The 11,793-nt window shown below is 44.1% G+C and overlaps 1 protein-coding gene across 2 annotated transcripts; it reads left to right on the top strand.

The window, feature by feature from the left end:
• Window positions 1-257: 257 nt before the first annotated feature.
• Window positions 258-7,291, top strand: LOC122167153 (probable pleckstrin homology domain-containing family N member 1). Of its 2 annotated transcripts, XM_042831524.1 has the most exons (11): window positions 258-635; window positions 1,663-1,741; window positions 2,112-2,258; window positions 3,166-3,252; window positions 4,160-4,232; window positions 4,342-4,478; window positions 5,255-5,401; window positions 5,947-6,033; window positions 6,170-6,245; window positions 6,692-6,768; window positions 6,883-7,291. In XM_042831524.1, the coding sequence occupies exons 1-11, from the start codon at window positions 547-549 to the stop codon at window positions 6,973-6,975; spliced, it is 1,092 nt and encodes a 363-aa protein (XP_042687458.1). In that variant the 5' UTR covers window positions 258-546; the 3' UTR covers window positions 6,976-7,291. The 2 variants fall into 2 exon arrangements, with proteins under 2 accessions (XP_042687458.1, XP_042687459.1); XM_042831525.1 differs by lacking the exon at window positions 6,692-6,768 and having other exon boundaries at window positions 6,883-6,993.
• Window positions 7,292-11,793: the final 4,502 nt, after the last annotated feature.

Consider the following 11,793-nt stretch of genomic DNA (forward strand, 5'->3'; position numbering starts at 1 on the left):
ACGCCAAACCCCATCCTTCCAAAAGCAATGCTGACCTGACCCTGCAACCCAGAACACTCAATAAAGCCCTTTTATGAAGAGGCAAGGAGAGCTGCTGAAAGACCAAATCCAAGGCTTAGCGCAGAACCCCCTCAGCTGGTCCTGCAGCTGCCCATAGCTTGTCTCCAGCTGCACAGCCAGCTCCTCCCTCACCAGATGTTCCTCACACATTTAACCTCATTTCACTAAGAACTCTTTCGGTTTTTGTTTGGCTGAGGTGACAGCTACACAGCAGCACACGCTTATCGCATCAGGCCATCGGCTCTGAAGGAAGCAGCGACGCCTGGGGGACCTAGGAGACAAGAAGGGGGGAGAGAGCTTTAAAAGCCACAGGAAACGCTTTCACATCCCGGGTGCTGCCACTTCTAAGCTAAGAAGATGTAAATGAACAGCAAGGTGCATGCGTGCTTCCTTCCTGTGCTCACCCTGCCTGCCATTCATGCCATCCCTGCGCTGCAGCAGCGCTTTGAAGACAGCGCCGGAGGACGAAGCGGCCGCTGAGCCAGCATGGGATGCTGCAGCCTGAGAGCCAGGCATGCTGGTTCTGCAGGAGAAAGCCAGGATGAGGTGGAGCTGTTGAAGACAGGCAGGACCAGGTAGGGAGCAGGGCTTCGAGGGGTGAGAAACACTGACGGTCTTTGCGCAAACAGAAGGGCATTTATTGCTGGCAACTGTGACCCGGTGGCTGTTTTTGCTTGCTAAATATGACTCGCTTGAGAGCTTTCTCTTCTTCCCCTTTTCTAGCCAGAATTTACAGTAATGCTAAATGTCAGATACTTCTTCTCAACAGAGCCTGCTTCCTTCTCCTTAACAGGCCCCATTAGGTGACACAGCCTCATCTCCTCCTGCCATGGAGGCAACCCTTCTATTGGGGCAATCACCACCACCCCCAGAGCTCGTGCTCTGTTGGAAGCAGATGGTTTTGGACCCCATCACACAGCAGGGTCAGCCTGCAGGCCTGGCAGGAGGCTCAGAGCCATCGGCAGCCTCAGCCCTTCCCACATCTTGCTTGGCAGATGCCCTGAACTTCCAGTCACAAAGGTTCAGCAACATCCCAAATAAGCCATGGTTTCTCCCCCTTAGCTAACCCCCAACGCAGATGAGGCCGTTGTCTGTACCTCCTTACCTACCACAAAGACAAATAAAACACATTTCCCCTCCTCTTTCTTGTGGTCTTTTACATCTACACTGAGCTGCATTTCGTTCCATAATTTCACCAGAAACTGCTATTAAGGCAGGTGCACAGAGTGCCCTCAGCATCTCTGCAAGTCCTTCCCACACAATGCCAGGGGAAAGCTGGGAGTCTAAAAGCTCTGATGAATTTTAGGCCATGATTCTTGCTTAAAGTAAAGGGATCTTTGACAGTATTTTCATTGTAACTTCAGCTTTGCTATCCTTGACATGCCTGTTTTCCAATTCTGCATCTGCTGCATTTTTTTTCCCCTAGATTTCACTGAGCTGCACCCAGCCGGCATTCCAGCTTAAAATAGAATACTCTGTAATACACAAAATTCACGCCAGAAATCCAGAAGTGTGTCTGCTGACTGAGCATGAATTATTCTCTCTTTCAAACAACACACGTAAATGCTTTCCTATGCCTTTCCACAATCTCTTCCATTACAGAAAATGGTCCATTTCAGATGGCCAGAGTGAGGGATCCCTCCAACCTAAGGACCCTGCAATTCCCACAAAGACAGAAGGGGTGAGTACGATACACAGGCAAAGATTCATATGTAGTACACCAGGGAAGAAATCAGTTTGTCTCAGTTTTTGCTCAACAAATTCACGTGCGAGAAAGTCCATCATCATATTTCCTAGGAGCGTGCTTTATCCTATTGCTGAGAGCATGCACTGAGAGAGGGAATGTTCTATAAAGGCACATATATATGTCAACATCCAAACCTCCTGTGGTCTGGACTGTAAAATTACCCATTCTCTCTTTTACCTTATTTATATATCAGCATCGCTTGACTCTAGATTCCATTTTTTCTCTTCTGATTTTTCTACAGCATGATTCCCAGCATGATTTCAGGAAGAAATACTCACTATTTTGTCTTTCTTTTTTTTTCCAGGCAGAAGCACTGTGGGGAAAAACACAGGAAGAACTGCTGGACTTGTTGATCGCTCAGCCCATCGCTGGCTGGGAAGGCAGGAAAATCCTTTCTCCTGGGGAGATTGTTTGGTCCTCCTGGGTTTTTCTGAGAAGTTATCACATGGAGGTAATCATCATGACACTACGACCACGGTAATGTGCAGGGGATTTTTCACTTGGGAGACAAAACATGAGCTACATTTGAATTTCAAGTATCCTGTCCAAATTACTGTCAAACCAATGCTTGACCAAAGCCACAATTTGCCCTGGCTTCCCCCTGTTCCCCCCAAAAGTTAACGCTGTTACATTCAACTTTCATTCCACCAGTGGCAGCAAGAGCTGAAAGGATCTCATAGCCACTTGCTTGAGCAGCATGACTTTTTGTTCATTCACTCTGATAAAAATGCCCTTCTTGTCAGAAGGCTTTTTTTATTCTTCTCCCCTAAGAGACAACATTGTGATGGTTGCAAATTTGTACGTGTGACGCTCAAGCCCCCTCCACGGGAACTGGAGCTGAGTGGTGACAGCACTGAGGTGTGACAGCCATTACAGTGGTGTTGCAACCAGAAGAGGGAACTGAGACCAGTCCTGACTTTGCCATGGACTCACGCCTCTTTTAAGCACATGCTCATTTATCTGGGAAGACAAAATAAAATTACAAAGAAGAGTCATAGAATCATTTGAGCTGGAAGGGACCTTTGAAGGTCATGTGGTCCCACTCCCCTGCAGGGAACAGGGAAACCCACAGCTAACTCAAGTGCTCCGAGCCTGGTCCAGCTCAATCTTAAATGCTTTCAGCCGAAGTGTGATGTAGTAGTGCAGGCCAACCCAGCAGTTAGACACTGCAGAGCTCCCCATCAACCTGCAGACAGCTGTCAATCAATCAGCACTGCATGTGGTGATGTACCAATATTGCATGAGGAGAGAGGAAGGGAAAGTGGAGAGCTTTGAAGAAATGCAATTTCCTTTTCCTTTAAAAAAAACAAATATTGAAATGTCGTGGAGGAAAGATGTGACTGGTCTTATTCCAACAGGAGATGTCTGAACGCTACCTTGTGCTGACCTCCTTCCACTTGCTGATTCTTTCTGTGGATCACACAAAGAAGGCATTTGTTTATGAGGTAAAGCACAAGAATCCTTCTGTGTCTTGCAGTCACGCTCACTGTCAAGATTTCCCAAATATCTCTTTGCTCACAGCTCTAGCATATGCATGGCAAAAGGAAAGCTTCCTTCTCGGTGCTGTGCCAAGAGCAAGGCTCAGGATGGAGCTCACATGTTCTGGCCCCATCAACTAAGGCAGACACTTCACTGGTTTCAGTGGAGTTTTGGCATATTTTCTAGGACAGTAGCTCAAAATTCTCTATTTTTTTTTCAGCTTATTTTGAGTAGGGAAGAGCGTCTGCTCCAGAGATTGAAGAGGAAGTGCCAGTTTCTATTTATATTATATTCTGTAATTTTAGCTGGCCTCTTATCACAGCCATTTTGCTTCCCCAAGGAGAGGGAGTGCAGCTCCCTACCAGAGAGCTAAGCATCAACCAGAAGGCGTCAAGAGAAGGTGATAAGAACAGGAGGCGACAGGAGAAGGAGAGTTAGGAAAGGTACAGGAGTGGGCAGGCACAGGGTAGCAGAGAGATGCATCCAGGAGAGCAGCCCTCAGCACTGCAGTGCCTCCCAGTGGCGTTGGTACATGTCCGTGGATCCTAAATGTGAGGGAAAAAGACAAATTAAGAGACTGCAGGAACTGAGCTGTGTAACAGTGGAGATGATAAAATTCCACGTCCAGCTGAGTGGAGCAAGAGGATGGCACAGAAAAGTGATCATGTAATGAAATAAAAGACAAAATGAGGACAAGGTTGCTTTGTCCTTAATATGAACAGCTTCTTTTCTGGCATGGCTGGGGAGCATGGAGGAGGAATTAAAGAGGCCGCAAGGCAGATGAAATCAGATCTAGCTCACACACAGTGCTTTCCTACATCATTCTTGGCTATTCTTACCAATTGACTTTTAACACCTTTCCCATCACACCAGGGTCTCGTTCCTCTTGCTGGGATGCACCTGAGGGAGGTTGTGACTGCCATCAGCTGCACGTTTGAAATTTCTGGTAAGCCTGCTGGACAGCTTCTGTAAGGGCTGCAACAGTCACAGAATTCACCCACTGGGTTCAAATGCCATCCTTCTTCAGAGGCAGGGCACGTTGTGTCTTTGCACAGGGCCCATGATGGAGTCCCGGCTCATTTGCTGCCAAAATTCAGCCGACTTTGACAAATGGATTCAACACCTCCAGAACCAAATCAAGATGGCAAATGCCAACTACTCAGCCAGTGCCACCAATAATATCTCTTTCCTGGTAAGTCGGTGGGGAGTAGATGTAAAGAGAAGGGGCTGAAAACAGGAAACTGTGGCAGCTCTGGAAATGGATTTTCAGAGATGTTTAGAATACGGGCTGAAACTGAACAGTAACTTTATTCAAGAATGCTGTAGATTCTATCTGGGCTAAAATAAACTTGCTACCCACAGCGCTTTATCACCAAACACTTGCAAATGCTGCTCTAAGTTCAGGAGAGGTTTTTGACACGCTGCTGATTGTTTTTCTTCATGAGATGTAGCTGCTACACTGCTAATATACATATATATAAATGTTCCTTTTAGTTACAGCCAAAAAACACCAAAAAGAAAGACACTCTTCAATACATGCTGTGACACAGACTTATAAATACATACAAAACACACTGCAACATCCACAAGAGTCACAAGATGGCAGGATTACGCTGCGGCTGAGGGTGTTCAATGCCCTCCCCAAAGCTTTCCTCGACGTTGTTCTAAGCTCAGGTTCCTAAAGTGAGCGAATTAATTGGAAAGGCAACTTGCCTTTCTCCCTCTTCCTCGTGCTATTTATTAACAGTGCAATTGAGGTTTCCCTCTTAAAGTATCCGCTCAGCTGCCCTTGATGTCTAGCATGGCACGGTCTATGGGGCAGCGCTGTACTTCAGCCATACCTATCTTCTGTTTTGGATAACCTAAATATTTTTATCACCCTATAATCCTGATAAACATCATACTTTGTCTTTTATCACCCTTTGCTTCATCTTAAAAAAAAAAAAATCATAATAATAATTGATGAAGGTGCCGTGCGATGAGCAGTGGAAGAAAAGAGCGCTGATGAGACATCTCTTGTGCAACACCATTCTGAAATGGGAAGGAAAACCAATTCAACACCTGGGAAGGATTCAGCATCTGACCATGGTGCAGATGGCTACTGGCTGCACAGAGGTAACATTGTGCTCTGATATTGGGTGGCTTTGGCCAGGTTCAAACCAGTCGAGGTTTCGTGTGGGACTGGTGCAAACAATAATAATAAAAAAGCTATAAAGCGTAGTTCCCCAAAAAATGTTTTGCAGCATTATGACTGTTGTTCCTGGTGCTGTTACGCCTTTGGCAGGCTACAGAAAAGGTAGCATAAGGTTAATTATGCTGAAAGTCCCGCGGCATTAAACAGACAAAAGGAAATGCAGAAGGGTGTTTTTCGGAGAGCCACTTCTGAGAACTCTGTCCAGACAGTTGCACTCAACTTCCAAAGAAACTGGGAGGGGGAGTCCATCCCCTTCCCATTACACAGGAAGGACAGAGTTTTCTAAACATTCTATTATGGGAATGTATTTCTGAAAAATATAAACAACACAGCTCATCCTGTGAGATCTTACCCAAGCTGACTGACACAAAGAACAGTGTCTGGCTGGCACAGTAGCTAAGGTGCTGCAGGCAGCTCCACATTTTGAGGTGTTGTCATGACGTCTCTAATCACCCCTTTTCCACAGGATCCTAAGGAAAGGCTGCTGATCCTGTTCCCAGAAGACCTGCTTTTTCTCTCTGTGGATGAGGAGAGAACTACAGTCACGTATGAGGTAACAGGAAACAGTAGAAATGGTCAAATAAGTACAGAACTGAGATCTGGTGAGCAGCTCTGGGTGATGAAAATAAACAGCAGGGAGAAAAAGGAAGAACGCATAGAAAAGCAGTGTTTTCTTTTCATTTCTGAAGGGAAAACTCCCCTTGACGGGAATCCAGGGAAAGGAGAAATCCACTGTGCTGGGGAGGTTACAGCTTGAAATTACAGGTAAGTCCAGTAGCAGTTTCTGGAAGGAAAGACTGCTTTTATAAGAAACAAAAAGCCTTCCAGTGCCCACAGATTCAGCACAGAATCCTCCTCACAGATGTGACATTTGGATCTACCACAAGAGACAGTATCTGGTTCAAGTCAGATTCCACTTCGAGCTGCAACCAGACAGATGCTCTTTACGGGCTTCTTAGGTTTCTGGCTGCTAAGCTGTAATAGCTCTCCACATTTCCCTGCTCAGTCCAGCAGCCAGCGCAATCCCAGACCTCCATCTTTTCTATCATGGGGAATCTCAGCCTTCTTGTGGTTAAAAGCCAAATCGACTTGGCAGTAGGATGCTGGCTGTAGGGAGAGGATCTAACCTTGTGTGGGAACAGCCCTTGTGACTTCCCTTGCCATAGGCGTTTGCATCCAGCTCCTAACTGCTCCCTGCTGATGTCTTGCAGGAAGCCTGACAGAACCAATCCTTATCAATTGTTCCACAGCAGAAGATTATGAAAAATTACTCTTCCACCTACAGAAGGTATTTTTTCAGGCCAGTTTGTGTCTCTCTAGTGTATAAATATTTGGCAGATAACAGTCACGTTACAAATAGTATATTCACATGACAAAAACATGTTCTGGCTATCTGTTCCAGCCAGAGAAAAACCTTGATGCTGTGACACTTCAGCCACCACCAGTCATCCCTAAGAAATCCTGGCATCATCATCAGGACGTCGGCATGCAGTGACAGGAAGAAGGTACCTGAATACGATCCCAATAGAAAGTGAAGAAGCTGCAACAATGAACAGGAGGCGATTAGAAATTGGAAACCAAGCTTCTTTCAGACTGAGAGGTGAATAAGGACCTGCAGATGAATGAGTCTTCACTGGCTGCTGCTTTGAATGAGCCACTGCAATTGATGCCTTGTGATTCTGACCTCAGCTGTACAGATGCCTCAATGAGAAACCTTTCTCAATTTGCTTGCTATATTTATTGCTTGATCCTTTTCAGGAAAAGAAAAAAAAAAAGAACATTGTAAAATACTCTGTAAGTAATACAAATAAAACCATGTGCTTAAACCATGCATAGAAAGCAGCATTCACACTTTACAACTTTCCAGCCTCATTCAAGTAGGCATTGCTTTGAAAAACCATGGCTTTTCTTTGGATGGCAGCACAGAGCTGTACTCTGTGGTGAATAATCTCTTGCCAATTGCTTTTCTTGCTTGCCCTAACCAAGGACATGTCCCCACATTCTCCTTACTGCCTTCTGCCCTCCGAGACAAACAACCCGAACACTTCAAGTGGGGCCAGGTCAAATTACATCTATTCATTTTGATCCTTTCACAGTATTTCATTTAGATTTTGAACACCTTCAGAATCATCTTTACACTCTACATCATTTTCCTGCAAGGAAAATGAAGCATTGCTGCAAACCAGAATAATTAAGCATTTCATTTCATACACGTGTTCTCAGTTAGCTGCAGGCTGATCACCCAGGGGATGTCTGCAAAGCCACCTGAAAAAGATTTGCATGGTCCCATGGTCCCTACTTTATCCCAGCTTTCCATCTATGCAGCCTACACTGGCCTCTTGTAAATCAAGAAAATGGAAAGCTGGCTATACTGTAAAACCAGATGCATTGACAGATGTGGGAAAAACGAAGAAAAGTATGTCCACAAGCAAAATAAATTATGCCTCTTTCTCATAAGCTTTCCCAACTTCTGCCATGTTGGACCGAACCTGGGGAAAAAATAAAATCAAAAGTTATTCAGAAAAACAGGTGTAATTTCCCTTTCTTTGAGAAGAAAACAAAAAGAAAGAAAGAAAGAAAGAAAAAGAGGAAGGAAGCCCTGTGAAAATACTTTCTTTTACCTTCTCCAGTTTCAAAATCCTAATAATTTGCAGAAAACACGAGCAGACAAGTCAGCATAACAAAACACCGCATGCACAAATCTTTAGTGACTTTCTGTTTGAGCAAAACCTGTGCTATGAGAATACATTTCTGTACCTCGGGCAATTCTCTTATCCTGTTACTCTTTCACTCTTTTTTTTTGGTTTTTTTTTTTTTTTTATTGCAGCTAAAATATTTAGAAATCCCCAGGGCTCAGTGGGGCCCCAACCACCTCTGATCATCTCTTATCATCAAATCTTTTTGAGCCTGTATGTGTAATGCACACAGCAGTTTGAGATTAAGCAAATGGCTGCAGTAAGGGGTATTACCTTGTCCTCCTAACTGCCACCCTGCGTTTCCTAAAACTGTGTGGGAAGGTCTTCAAGCCACTTCTAAGTATCAAACTTCGTCATAGTTAAAGTTTAAAAGCTTTTTGTTGTAACAGGGTGAAGTTTGTCACACATTTACACTTCTTCAGGGCTTTCTCTGTGTAGATTTAAGCGAAAAATCTAGCTGTAGACATTCTGTGGATGCGAATGATTTGAGGGAAAAGCCTCTCTTCAGCAAAGCCCACATCAGTGATCAAGCTGAAGCTCAACTGAGAGCTTGAGAAACTATAAACACTGGGATTGAGCTGAAAATTAGGCTACGGTTCAACCCAAATGTTACCAAAATGCTACAAGTGAGCACTGATAAAATGAACCTATGGTTCTTTCTGAATGGAAACTGAAACAGTGATTTCTCACAAGCTCACTCTTCTGAACTGGTAGCTTTCATTTTCTTTGATGCAAAGTACAGCTCCTTTACTGGAATGCTCCAAGGCTTAAATGATTCACACTTTGGGTTTTTCCCTTTTAATTTGAGCTCTAAGAAGTCAGGAAATCGGTTGCTTTTTCCATCAATTACCAGCCATGAAGGCAGGTGGTTAGGTAAGTATGAAGTAGAACTGCTCTTCAAGGTAGGCATAGAGAAATCAGAGAGGCCACTGTGCAAATTTCCCGTGCATATTATGGCTCTGTTCATCATGTTTCAGTATTAACTGGCAGCAATTGTTGGCTGTTCAACACCCACAGCCCAGGAAGTCTTCCACTCCTCACCAGAATTTGCCCAATATGTTGCCACAGGCAGGGACTTCATCTAGATGCTTGAATCTTTCTTCCTCCAGACGGTATCTTCTGTCATTTGTTTTGCCCATAATGTTGCTGTTTCTCTGGCATTGTCAGCAACAGAAAAAGTGGCCAGCAGAGTTTCCTGTTACTTTGGTCGCTGGTAGCTGAAATTCCGGCTTAGCCACCAGTCAGGAAATGTTAAGCCACTTACTGATAAAAAGGAGAAAACTCACAAGTTCAACCGTCAGAAATACGACAGAGGAGTTTGGGGATACGCTACTGCAATAGCCAAAGTTCTGCAAGACAGAAGTGAGATGGAAAAGTGAAACTGTATTACTGTCAGGAACTATGAAATGACCTAAAGATGAAAACCTTTTCTTTCCAGTTTGCTTAATTATATCGAGTACACACTTAATTCAATTGTTGAGTTTATTTTACCTTCACAAAGGGTCATCACCCAAAATCTGATTGAAAAACATGCTATATTAAAAAATGAAGGGTCCATACAGAGCAGAGAGTGAACATGGCCAGCACAGGAGCAGTAAGAAGAGCCTTGACCAGGAGTTCAGACTTCAGAAGTATATTAAATCCCATGGAGCACCTGCTTATAAGGCAGAGCCAATCTTCCACTTCAAACTAAGTGTAAAACTCACACATCAAACTAAGTCCTGTCTCATCCAGTCCAACGCTTGGCACCTTTCACGAATCTCCAGTTCACCTCAGTTAAAAGTCTGCATATTTCTCAATGCGATGGAAGAAAACACTTTTGAAATGAATTTTACATGGCAATACCTACAGGAAAAATTATCAGCAATGCACAAATTAACAGCAGAAGGATCAAAGAAGGCAAAAATACACTGAAAGTACTAATTAAGTTTCACAATAGGCTTTTAAGAACTATCACTCTTCCCATTTTATATGATAGGAAAGGTAAGGTAAAAGGACATCAGCTGTCCAACATGGAATAACAGGGAAGACAGAAGATTAAAACTGGAGCTATGAAGGAATGCATTACACTGGGTAAGGATAACCCTTTGCACTTCATTTCCCCCTACAACTATTTCACCCAGTTGTAAGATTTCATAGTGCACAACGACAGAAAGTAACAGCAACAAGATAACTCCTCTTGATACAATCGCTGAGGAAATGTTCAGCAACAAAAGAACGTCCATAAATCATGAAATTAATCCTTTAGGTCTATTCAAGCTTGCCAAGAAGCTCCTCCTTTGAAGAAGGCTTCAAGAAAGACCAAATGGAAATAAACAGCCTTGGAGCAGATTACATGATTACATGATTAGGTCAGGAAGGAAATATTCCACTGTTCAGGACCCTCTTTTCAAGAGATCATGCAACCCACACCATGGAGACAATACCTTGTAAGGGCTGCAATATGAGATATTTATAAACTTTCACTTGAAGGTGATTCAGACTCCTTTTTGACCAGAATTGGTTTAGCCACCAGCCTACTCCAAGCAGCTTTCTCCAGAGTATATTAAGTCTTGTCTTTCTCTAAACAGCATGATTCTCACTGGAGTCTACCAGAAGCCTCTTTTATTTAATTCATTATTCCAGGTACCAAAGGTTGGCTGAGCTACAGGGGAGAACAGGGATAAAAGTTACTTCTGTTGCAACTGGACAGTGGTCCATGGATTAAAATTAATGGCCCTTTGCTACCTAACAAGGAGGGGCCTATGGGTGATACTATATTTCCTGTAGCCCTGGAGGGACTGATGGTGGAACATCGGTCTTTTATGAACCTGTCAGTTCATGGGAGCACCACACAAGAATGTGCAGAAGATGCAAAGTGGAATAATAATGACAAAAAGGGCCCCTGGTCCCAAGCAACATTAAAAAGAGCATCAACAACAACAACACCAAAATTAAAAACAAACAAACAACAAAACCCACAGCTCAGATAAACTTTGCAAAGCAATGCAGCTGAACAGAATGTCGGCCTGACTTAGCAGGTTCTTTGTTTCTAAATGCTAGGTTTGTTAAGAAGAATCAAAGCAAAACATGGTCCCACACCACATCCTTATCTCTAAATTGGAGAGAGACAGATGTGAAGGGTAGACTATACACTGGATAAGGAATTGGTTGATGGTTACAGCCAGAAGGTTGTGGTCAGTGGCTTCATGTCCAAGTGAAGGCTGGCAATGAGTGGTGTCCCCCAGGGGTCTATCCTGGGACCAGTGATCTTCAGCATCTTCATCAGCGGGATCGAGCTCACTCTCAGCAAGTTTGAAGACAACACCAAGCTGAGTGGTGCAGTTGATATGGCAGAAGGAAAGAATGCCATCCAGAGGGACCTGGACAGGTTTGACAAGTGAGCCCATGAGAACTTAATGAGGTTCAACAAGGCCAAGTGCAAAGTGTTGCACTTGGGTCGGGGCAATCCCAGCTACGTGTACAGACTGAGAGAAGAACTCAATGAGAACAGTCCTCTGCAGAGAAGGACTTGAGGGGTCTAGTGGGTGAAAAGCTGGATATGAATCAGCAGTGTGTGCTTGCAGCACGGAAGGCCCCATCCCTAGAAATGTTCCAAGCTAGGCTGGATGGGACTT

The sequence above is a fragment of the Centrocercus urophasianus genome, unplaced genomic scaffold, assembly GCF_019232065.1.
Source record: "Centrocercus urophasianus isolate 14NV4802_14NV808 unplaced genomic scaffold, USGS_Curo_1.0 seq_36, whole genome shotgun sequence".
Lineage (NCBI taxonomy): Eukaryota > Metazoa > Chordata > Aves > Galliformes > Phasianidae > Centrocercus > Centrocercus urophasianus.

Coding starts and splice junctions, on each gene's coding strand:
- LOC122167153 (XM_042831524.1), top strand. CDS start 547: ATGGGATGCTGCAGCCTGAGAGCCAGGCATGCTGGTTCTGCAGGAGAA. Junction 636..1,662: donor TTGAAGACAGGCAGGACCAG/GTAGGGAGCAGG, acceptor CTTCCATTACAG/AAAATGGTCCATTTCAGATG. Junction 4,479..5,254: donor CCAATAATATCTCTTTCCTG/GTAAGTCGGTGG, acceptor TAATTGATGAAG/GTGCCGTGCGATGAGCAGTG.